Source organism: Dermochelys coriacea, chromosome 9 (assembly GCF_009764565.3).
Source record: "Dermochelys coriacea isolate rDerCor1 chromosome 9, rDerCor1.pri.v4, whole genome shotgun sequence".
Lineage (NCBI taxonomy): Eukaryota > Metazoa > Chordata > Testudines > Dermochelyidae > Dermochelys > Dermochelys coriacea.
In genome coordinates this window covers 96,517,706-96,529,334 of record NC_050076.1, presented here as the reverse complement: position 1 = coordinate 96,529,334, position 11,629 = coordinate 96,517,706, and the positions used below count along the sequence as shown (strand labels likewise).

General features: G+C 43.7%; 1 protein-coding gene across 1 annotated transcript; it reads right to left on the bottom strand.

Moving 5' to 3' along the window:
• Positions 1 to 315: 315 nt before the first annotated feature.
• SLITRK4 (SLIT and NTRK like family member 4) lies at positions 316 to 9,303 on the bottom strand. The gene is made up of 2 exons (XM_038417776.2): positions 8,597 to 9,303; positions 316 to 6,050 (listed from the first exon to the last, which is right to left on the bottom strand). Exons 1-2 carry the CDS (start codon positions 8,613 to 8,615, stop codon positions 3,487 to 3,489), a joined length of 2,583 nt encoding a protein of 860 aa, XP_038273704.1. The 5' UTR covers positions 8,616 to 9,303; the 3' UTR covers positions 316 to 3,486.
• Between the last annotated feature and the right edge of the window lie 2,326 nt (positions 9,304 to 11,629).

Below are 11,629 nucleotides of genomic sequence, written 5' to 3'. Positions count from 1 at the left end.
ATACAATGAACACAATAAATTATGTTAACACCTTCACTGCTTTAGTGCTGCATATATGTCATTGCAGCCACTGTAACAATGTGGCCACTCAAATCAATATAATGCAAAGGCTGGCCTGGTCTGTTTAGCCACACAGAAGAGTGCCTTTCCTGGATAGACTATCATTAGATCGGAATGAATATTCCACTAAACTGTTATCCATACACATACACTGTCCCTTAACACTGGAGGAAGTAAACTAACATTCAGGTTGTCATTTAAACCAACAGCATCAAAGACATATAGGTTTGCCCACCTAAGCTTTTTTTTTTTTTAAACTCACACTGCTCTGCCTAGGTATTGCACCACTTATGTAAAACACTACTGAGAAACCTACACAGTAAGGCCCAGACTGAGCAACCCTTATTGACACTGGTGAGCATACATTCCATTGACCCTGTTGAATTCAGTCAGACAACTCATGGGAGCAAAGTGATCACCGCGGTGAATAAGGGTTCTACAGCAAGGACGAACTATGTAATACACAACAATGCTCCTCCACCTGCTCCCATTTAAGTCAATGTCAATGCTACCATGCATTTAGGCCCTGATCCAGCAACACACTAAAGCCTGTGCTCACTTTGAAACTTGTGAGTACTCTCATTGCACACGATTAAAGTTGGGCATGTAATTAAATGCTTTGCTGGAGGGGACTAAAAGAGTCACCAGATCTGTCCAATATGGGCATAATGGTAAAGTTCTTCTTCTCTTTAACAGTCATGGGAGATTTCCCCAGGCGGAAGAGGGGAGGACCGGACCCAAATTAATGTAGTTAGGGGAGGCATATCAATCATAGTAAAATTGATTTACTTAACTGTTGTTCTGTTAACTCTGAGCAATATCAACCACAAATATATCACCTTTAACAACACTCACAATGTAGCATTTATGTATTAAAGATTTGTGTATTCTTTTTAATTCACATCTCTCAACAGAAGGATATGAGACATAGGCTATGCTCTCTTCCTTGGCAAATCTCAGTGACCCTTGACACATTCTCAAAGCTGTGCAGCAATGAGTAGAAGGCAGCAACCCATTATCCTCAGATTGCTGATGGTGCCTTTATGGTCTAGCATTTCAGTACATCTTTAAGATTCCTTAATCCATAGGCCCTTGACACAAAAAACTAAAACACTTTCCTCAGAGCCTGTGCAGTGATTTGGGTCAACACACAATTAGGAATCTTTTAGGCCAGGAATATATGCATGCATAGAAACCATATCCAGAAAATCTCTATGACATTTTGGATTAAGTAAATTAGTACGCATGTGTAATAGCAGCTTTTTCAAAGATGAACCACTCTGTTATTTATTTAAAAAAATGTCTAAAGTCCCTCATACATTTTGTACCATGGGGAAATTAAGAAAAAAAAAAAACCTTTTGAAATTACAAGTAGAAAATATCTCTCACTCTTTCTTCTCTCTCTCTTTCAAATAAAGAAGCACTGATGCTTTTAAAAAACTTTGTTAAAAAAATATTCCAGGCATTATGCCAAGGATCATCCCAGAATAAAATTTTACAGCAGTGTTATAAAGCCCTGAAATTAGAGGTTTAGACTGGAAAATGCTGACACAGCCTTAACCACAGTAGTGCTATCAGGCTTTGTTGTAATAGCTGCCACTTGGAATTCATGAAAACATTAATGTTTATTTTCTATTGCAATTTGATAGACTTATGTATTGATTTTAAAAGGCATGGGGGAGTGGGGGAGAATTAATGGCAGCAAGCTAGATTAAGGTCCTGATCCAAAGTCCATTGACATCAGTGGAGGAGCCCCTATTGTCTTGAATGGGCTCTGAATCAGGCATGTAGAATAGATTTTCTGTATGATGCTTTACTAATACATGCCTACTGTGACCTTAAGTTACCATTTCCCAGTGAGAAAAAGGGGGTGTTTTCCATCTTAATCATTTGTTGCTATCAATTGAGATTCAGCTTTCACACAGGCAAGTTTGTATTCTTTATAGATGTGGACTACAAAATACTCTGAACTGAACCAAGACCATTAAATGCATTTTACAATGTGGCTTTGATAGACACATGATTGCCATATGGTTTACTGATCTGGTTCATTATCTAACTGACAGCAGTCAGATAGATAACTGGGACAAAAAATTGATGCATATACAATTCAACTATTACCCTTATTCGTTAACGCCTGTAAATACTTGTACTGAAAACTATTTAGATTAAGCTGCAGAACCCTGAAAAGCAAGACAAACAATGGCAAATAATTGCCTGAGACACAATACTAAAAAACTAATGAATCTATTTTAAAATGCACCATCGGTAACAAATCTGAAATAAGATAATAATATACTAATTTCACAAGAATAGTACAGAACATTTTTTATTATATTATTATTATTATTATTATTCCTGATCACGGATAATTCTATACAATTTGTCACCGGTTCTTGTTTGGTATATTGTTCTGTTTTTAATTTATACTGAATGATTAATGCATTGTGATCAGGAAAACAAGTCAGGCATATTAAATACATATTACGGAGTACATATTTTCCTATTTAGTATACAAAGTATTTCATAAATATGAATTATCTTACAAAAATAATTTCTGCTACGCTCACACAGTAAGCACTTTGAAAAGTTTGGTCAACCTTTTGGGGTTGTAGGAGTTTCAGATAACTGAGAAGGAACTCTAGTCTTAATTGGATTTGAGTCTCACATAAGATTCTGCATTAACATCAAGTATTTTCTTCATAGCACTACAAATGCTGCAGAAGTCAGGTTGCACTTTTTTTCTTTTCTTTTCTTTTCTTTTTTTAATTTTATGTATAGACAGGTATACTTCAAGGGTCAAATTTATTTTATAGGTATGTTATGCATGGTATATTTTAAACAAATATTTGCACAATTTAACATTATAAATCCAGTGGTTTCAAGATGCAGGCCATAAATGTAACCGATTTACACATACTATTGAATGTTCTCTCTTTGCATGCTTTTTACTTTTCAGATAATTTTTAAACAGTGCCGTTACAACACCACAAATCAAAGGATTACTCCAGTTCCACCAACTTAATCCACGTGCAAGATGAAGGACCCAGCTGAGGTACAAACACTGGTACCAGTTTTCTTGTGTTTGCTCTTACAAATCACAAGGAGACAAAGGTTTTGCGTTTAAGGTACAAAACATATATGCCTTTTGAGGTTAAATTCAGTGTAATATGTGTCTAAAGCATCCCTTTGGCAATAGAGTTTGCAGTATCCCTACAGGATTCCAGAGGGTATCAGCTTTATGTAGTAAAATCTATTATGGAAATCTCCTCTACTTGACAAATCATATGCAGCTACAGACAGATACCCTTGGATATACCTGCCTCTATGCCTACCAATATAATATAGTATTCGGAAGTTAAAAGTCAACAAAAGGCACTTTCATCATTAAATAAATGTCCTCTGTAAGAAATAAGATTGCATGACCTATATTTTATTCAAAGCTGTTTGTTCTTCAAGGACTTGTAGGTAGTCAGGTGAACCTTGAAGTTTAGCTTTCAGTTCAAAATATTCACTCTTTCTTTGCTCTACCACAATTTTACTATGATTACCACCTATTAATGACTTCTTGATTTTTTTGTCTTGTTGTTTCTCTGGATAACGTATTTCAAAGCCACTGACCCCTATGCTGTTGTATTCTTTTTTACTTTCAAGAAAATTCTGAATAAATACATTGGAATCCCTCCCAGGAAACAACTCATCCAGTTCATCAATTGTGCTAAGTCTTTTTCTGGTATCCACATGCAATAAATCCTTTTCCTTGTCGGTAATATTTCTCAGAATGACTTTTTGCCCCTGTGGATCAGCAAATGTGAAGCCTGTTTGGGATTCTTTTAAGCCACAAGTGTGGCTTTTGCTCATCTGCTCAATGGTTTGAGGAATGAAGGCCTCTGTGTCTAGTCCATCCTTTTTGTTTGATTTGTGGTCATGCTTTCTTAGCTGCAGTTGCATGGAACTGCACTCTTGGTTCCCAATTCCTTCGTGCTTTACTGATGGTTTCTTGTTGCGCCGAAGCACAAAGACAAGAAGGCAAAAAGCAACAAACACTGTTAAAATAAGCACAACTAGTATGCTTAAGATTAGGATGGACAACGGAACTGGGCCACCAGGAGGACTTCGAATTGGACCCAACGGTGTAGTAAAAGTGACAGCAGGCACAGGACTAGTGAACAGAGCAGATGGCTTGTTTAAAAGTTTAGGACATAAGATCTCATTTTTGAGAGACTTCAGTTCAATGTTAGCAAACTGAACAGGTGTTTCACATTTTAATTCCTTCACCACAATACCTTCATTTAGTTTTTCCAGCCATAGTTTTAAAGCAACTAAATCACATGTGCAGTCCCACGGGTTACCTTCCAAATCAATTTGTGTAAGAGATTTCAGCTGATCAAGAACGCCACTTACAGGTAAATACATGAAATGATTGTTCCTCAGATTCAGTCTAGCCAGTGGAGCACCAGCAAAAACATAAGCTGGCAGACTTCTAAGAAGATTGTTGTTCAAGTAGAGCAACTGCAAATTTGGCATTAAGTCAAATGTGGCTGCTAAAATTTCTTTGATAACATTGTATTCCAAATACAGATATTGCAAATTGTGGAGGCCAGCAAACATTTCTGGACTCAGCCGCTCTATCTGATTGCCATTAAGATACAACCTCCGTAAATTTGTAAGATTGCGGAAAACCGCCCCTTTGATTGCTGCAATCTGATTGCTGCCTAAATGTAGTAAATCCAGCCCTTCAAAGTCAATGAAATCTGAGGTGTCCACATCCTTAATATAATTGCCATTTACATGCAGTTTCTTGGCATTGAAAGGTTTTGGTACGAGTTCGGCCAATGATTCTATATTTCTTTCTTGGCAGTTTACACTTAATCCCAAATCAGAAGGATGAGTTTTGCAGACACATGGGCTTGGGCAAGGAGTTAAAGGGGGTACCCTGGTCTGGTAAAACACAATTTGACTGAGATTGCGATTAGAGAGCGCTTTTCCGGCTACTATCCCCGAGATCTTGGAAGGATTTGTAGTTTTCGGAGGCTTGGTGACTAATCTGTGCATTGACGTTTGCGTAGTGTGGCCATTAGGTGTGCTGTAACCAGGCTCCAACTGGGATGGAGGCAGAATGCGCACATCAAAATCACTCCCTGTCCCCATGGAGCATAATTCTTGTTTATTGGTTTCCTTTAAAAGCCTTCCATACAAGTCGCTGGGCGTTTCACAGATAGCTTCTCCAATGTAAATGTTATAGGGCATATTCTCCAGCCAGGCTTTCAAAGGCAACAAATCACAGGTACAATTCCAAGGGTTATCTTCCAGCTGCAGTTCGACAACTCGACCAATGTGTTCCAGAACTCCAATGTAGGGAAGCTTCTGTATTCGATTCCCTCGTATATCCAGATGGGTTAGAGAAGCGAATCGAAAAATATTATCGGGCAGGAATGAAATCAGATTGTCATTAAGGATGAGGACTTTCAGCTTGTGAAGCTTATTGAAGGCTCCCCGTTCAATATACTTGATTAAATTGTAGTCAGCTTGGAGATACTCCAAGTTCTCTATGCCAAGGAAAGTGTCAGCTCGGAGAATCTTTAATTCATTGTTGTTCAAGTGCAACTGTTTTAATGCACTGAGCCCAAGGAATGCTCCTCCCTCAATGTTCTGCAATTTATTGTTACCCAGTTGCAGGGACACTGCATGTGTAAAATTAAGAAATGTATTTGGATATAGAATAATCAGTAGGTTGTTTTGAAAATTAAGGTGGTAAAAATTAGACCAAGGTGGTTTGAGCTGATTTGGTCGGTAGACTGCAACCTTCTCGCAATTGACATACAGTACATTCTCAACTGACACACATGAGCAAACATTGCAAATTTCCACCGAGATGTCAGGATCTGCATTTGTAGAAGAAACCGGGGTTGACAAAACCAGAACGAGCCACAGCAACATCTTCGTGTGATCAGCAAGCAACCTTATGCTCCTGAATAAAGATACAGAATCTAAAGAAGAAAGACAGAAAAAAGGAAAAGAAAATATTTTTCAGTTGTCATTATTCCAAAAAGTCATTTGGGTTAATATTGTACTTTACGGAGCTACTGTACCTGGCTAGTATTACAGATAAAGTATGAACAGTAAAGGTAAAGTAAAACGAAAGGTGTGTTGTTGTTTTTTTTAACAACCCCACAAAATAATTTCAGATAGAGAATGTGAACCTGTAGGACACACACACAAATACATGTGGGCCCATAACATATCTCCTGTACATGACAAACGTGCATAACGAACCAAGTAAAATAAGCAAAGCAGGCTTGGTATTTTACTCATATGAACTATCGACAATTCTGTTACTGCACATATATCGCCACAGATGTAAAGGATGTTACACGCATGTGGGTGGAGATAATACAATAGCTAAAATAAAGATGGGAGGGAAAAGAGCAGTGCCCCTACACGCTGGTATGGACATACACAACTATCACTCTCCAGAGAGTAAAAAGGGAGGACTTTGTGGCACCCGAGAGACTAACAAATATATTTGAGGCACCTTAGAGACTAACGCATTTATTAGAGCATCAGCCTTCGTGAGCTACAGCTCACTTCATCGGATGCACTAACGCATTTATTAGAGCATCAGCCTTCGTGAGCTACAGCTCACTTCATCGGATGCATAAATGCATCCGATGAAGTGAGCTGTAGCTCACGAAGGCTGATGCTCTAATAAATGCGTTAGTCTCTAAGGTGCCACAAGTCCTCCTTTTCTTTTTTTGCGAATACAGACTAACCCGGCTGCTACTCTGCAATATATTTGAGCATCAGCTTCCGTGAGCCCCGGCTCGCTGAGAGTGAGCGACCCCGCACAGAAAGAGCCCGGCCGTGCTTATGAAAGGTACTGTAAGTAACATACGCTAAGGCGGCCGCGGAGAGGCAATGGCACTATCCATAAATCACCAAACGCATCCGATGCAGTGAGCTGTGGCTCAGGAAAGCTGATGCTCCAATAAATGTGTTAGTCGCTAAGGTGCCACAAGTCCTCCTGTTCTTTCAGCTCTGTGCTAATGACAGAGGAACGCGGCGGGACCATCTACAGGCTTGCCCCCCCCCCCCCCCAAAAAAAAAACAAACACCCCCTGGCTGGCAGAGCACAACAAAGCCGCGATCCGCCCGCGTGACATCGCCAAAAGCGGACAGCAACTCTGGGGGAAGAAGCTGAGCTCACGGGCCCTGCTTCCCCGACGGGAAGGTAGCTTGCGGGAGCCCCTCGCCTGTAGCCAGGTCGCTCCTAGCTGCCATTTTCCACTCCCAGACCTGGAGCCATCTGTCTTTTCTCGGGGGCCAGGGGCTGCTGGGGATTTTGCCGAGCAGCCCGAGCCCGAGCCCCCGCGGCCGGGAGGAAGCGAGCTGGAAGGGCCGGGAGGCGCTGCGGGGCAAGGGGGGAGCAGGAGCCAGCGAGGAGGGGATGGCGCTGGAAGGGGAGGCAGAAAGGAGGGAGGGAAGGACACGAGGGAGGCGGGGGCAGGGCGGAGGGAGCGGGGGAAAGGTGGGAAGCAAGAGGGAGGTGGAAAGAAGGGGGAAGTTGGGGGGGGAGGGAATTAGGAGGGCGCTGGGGCGGGGGAGGGGAGCTGCGGGGGGGGGAGGGAATTAGGAGGGCGCTGGGGCGGGGGAGGGGAGCTGCGGGGGGGGGAGGGAATTAGGAGGGCGCTGGGGCGGGGGAGGGGAGCTGCGGGGGGGGGGGGCAGCGGGATCCAGCCGGCAGAGCCGACCCCCATGTGCTGTCGCTTTCCGGAGTCTTCCCACGGCCGCCCCCCCACCCCGCCGCCGGCTGGGGCGGCTGGTCTGCAGCGCCCGGTGCATGCGGGTCCCCGCCCCCCCCCCCCGGCCACGCGGGTACCCCGGGCTCCCCCCTAGCAGCGACCCCGGGAGGTACCTCCGCCGGGGGTGGAGGGGCCGGGGGGCGGGGGGGGGGGGGCGATTCCGCAATGTTTTGCCGCAACACGGTGGCCGCAGCCGAGGGCTCGGCTGGTGCCGGCTCCAGCGCCCGGTCCCCGCGGCTGCAGGCTGGGGACGGGGAGCGGAGCCCGGCTCCCCCCCGCCCTTATCCCCCCAGAGCCAGGCCCCTTTTGCAACAATGCACAACCCACCCCACCCCACCCCACCCCCGGTGGCACCTTTGCAAAGTTCCCTTCCCCCGCGGGCCCTGGCTCGCCCCCATCCCAGCCCCACTCCGCGGGCCGGCAGCCCCGAGGGGAAGCCGGCGGAAAAGCGGGGCAGCGAGCGAGCGAGCGCCGGGGAACTTGGTACCGTTGACCCCGGGAAGCCGGCGCCGGCTTGCAGGGGGAGGCGATCGGGCCGGGGATCAGGCTGCCGGAGGAAGCCCTCGGCCGCCTCCCCCAGCGGGGAGCCTCCGCAGTTAATCCGATAAAAGCCACACACCGCAAAACAAAAACAAACCCAAACAAAGCAAACTAATCCCTGCTCGGCCCGGGAGCGAGGTTCTGTCCGGCGCCGGATCTCCCAGCCCGGGCGGAGCGGCACCTTCCTGCCTTACCTTTGCCATCCGGCTCCATCTCCGGCTGCGCTGCTATCTGCTCTGCAGTTTCTGCGATTGTCTCTACGTGATCTGGACTTCTGCTGCTCCGCGCACACACACACACACACACACACACACACAAGGAGGGAGACACACACACACACAGGAGCAACACAGAGAGAGACACACACAGTGAGGTGACTCCCCCCCCCAACACACACCCAGCGGTTATTACCCCTATAGACCCAGAGCAAGGGAAATACACTCAGTGACACGGACTAGCCCTATACACACACACACACACACACACGCACACAGAGTGGCACGCACACGCACATTATCCTGTCTACAGAGAGAGATTTCCCCTTCCACACAGACACTGAGATTCCCCTCTCCACACATATAGAATCATCACACACACACACACACACACACACACACACACAGCTCTCACCCATCCCTTGCATGCAGAAACACACACACACGAGCGCTGTTCAGAGGGACGGGAAAGCCGGAGGAAACGAAGGAGAGCGAGACTGGGATCGAAGAGACCAACGTGCCACAGAAGACCAGCGACTCAAGCCAACAAACCAACCAACCCACAAATGCATAGCTGCCCCCCCGCGGCCTCGATCCCCCTCTTGGGCTGCGACTGCAGGGTCCGGCACCTTTCGCTAAGAGAGGCCCCCCTCGCAGACCGAGAAAACAACGCTCAGAGTAAAGCAAACACAGCGACCCTTCACGGTGCCGCTTTGGAGCCGAGTTTCGAGGCAACGAGGAGGGGTCTAGCGTCAGTCCACCTCCCCCTGCCTGCCCTTGCTGCAAGGGGTTGGGGGGCGGGGTTCGCTACAAGTGAAGCAACCTGCCCAGGTATTGCTGGGGCTTTGGGTGGCCCCTGCTGTCCTTTGTGGGCTGTTCTGCATCTCCAAGCTAGCCACAAAGTGGGCATCACTCCAGTTCAACACCAACTTGCATCACATTTCGAAAAGGAACACATAAAATATACAAAGTCTCCCCCCTGCATCTTCTCTGACGATTTAATCTCGCCCACCTCCGTTAAACAACCTAGAGGTTGAAATTGGGTGGGAAGCAATGGTAACAGTTGATACAGTTAATGTGAAGACAGTTATGAAACAACAGTGCTTTACGGAAACCCCAGCCTACCCTTCCCTGAGACAACACCGATATTTGGGTAGCTCATTCTTCCTAGTGAGCTGAGATTCTTCTTCTGCATAAGTTATAGCTGCAGTATGATGAAAAAAGCCTCCCTCTGATGCTACATACTTGTGCAAATCAGAGTCTGCTAATTAAGAGCTCCCATTTACTTTACATTTTATAATATCATTGAAAGTGGTAATGAATACCACAAACAATGGGACACAGCTCTCCAAGGTAGAGGAATCAGTTCTCCAAATTTGATCTTATCAAGAGAGTTGAACTGTTTTGCCTTTGCTACAAATGTTAACATGATTCAGTAGGAGAGAGAAAACTGTATATGTAAATATTGTCCACATTCCAGGTGGGAGTGAGTTTTTCTGGGCAGTACAAATCAGAGATTTTAAATGAGCAACAGAATTTCTTCATTTATGGAAATGAAATAAACAGTACGCTCTGAAGGCTGACTGTATCTAATTGAAACAATAGTAGAATGTTATTTTGCATTAAGCGGATAGACTGATACCTGAACACAAATGCAGCTGACATCAGTGATTTCCATATCACAACAGAAATGAAGTAATTTGTAATTAATATTCACCCAATTAAAAACTGAAGTCTTTAAAATGAAAACTCCTTTAATTATTGAACCATTAACAAAGCTATATTCTCATAAAAGGGAATACATGTATATAAAAAGTCCAATTCACAAGTGGATGTGCATAGTTTGGCCTGAATTTCCCAAACTCTTTCTCCAAATACATTTTCAAGATGGGGAAACTCAGGACTGCAATAGAATGCACTCAGTGAAACAAGTTAATACCAGATTGAAAAAGCTACCTAAAGTAGCTTTATATACATAAGTATAAGTGTGAGGATCAAGGTGCTGGTTTTGTTTTATCTATCATTTTAAACCAGATGTTAGACTAATCCTTTGTTTCTTTAATAGGTCAAATTGAATTAGACATTTTTAGTATGCCACCACTCCACTGCCATTCAAATAACTGGCTAGGCACCTAAAGAAAACTTCAGACCTATACAACAAAGAAGCAAGCTTCAAACTGTTAAAGCATGAAATGAATAAGCATCTAACTACAGGGAATTAAAAAAGCAACACAGACTTCATAGCTAAATTACTTTTATTGTTTGCATTATAAATTGCTATTGACAGTGGTTTATATTGATGCTATTGTAAATCATGTGTCAGAACAAAACTTAATATGCAATACAAATTTATTGTTAGAGAAGGGATTTAATATATTTTAGCACTTTTTTTACAGTGTAGCAAAAGAAAAGAAAAGAGAAAAGGAAGCCCAAAATCTTTTAAAAGTGATTTCTGAGCTATCACTAAACTATATGATGTCTGACCTGTTGAGAATTATTCCAACATTTATATATAAGGACCTTTTGGTATTAAAAAACCCCATAAGAAATCAGTTCTAATTTTGAAAAGTAAAACCAGAGCATGAATTCAAGATCAAGATCTAAGACAGTGGCACACCTAAGATGTAATTTGCATAAAATGGTTACATCTTATGCTGGGTCATATTCTCCCTTGAGGTACGTGCAGAATTCCTATTGGCATCGATGGAAATTCTCCATACAGATTGATGGTAGACCATGACCATGGCAACTTGGGTTATCTGGTCTGAATTGCTGCACTTTACAAGATAACTCTGGACCACAGATCATTCCCATTATTGTCTTGTCTATCCTTTTGTCAGATATCTGCAACGATGGTGCTTCTATACCACCTCTAGTTGATTTTCTCCCCTCTACTCAGGAGTGTCTTTACTGGTAAGAATTTTCTGGCAATGTCCAGAATAAATGCTTCCTTTGTTTAAGTTTAGCATCAGAAACCATTTTTGGAAAAACAGCAGCTAGAATAGTAAAAGC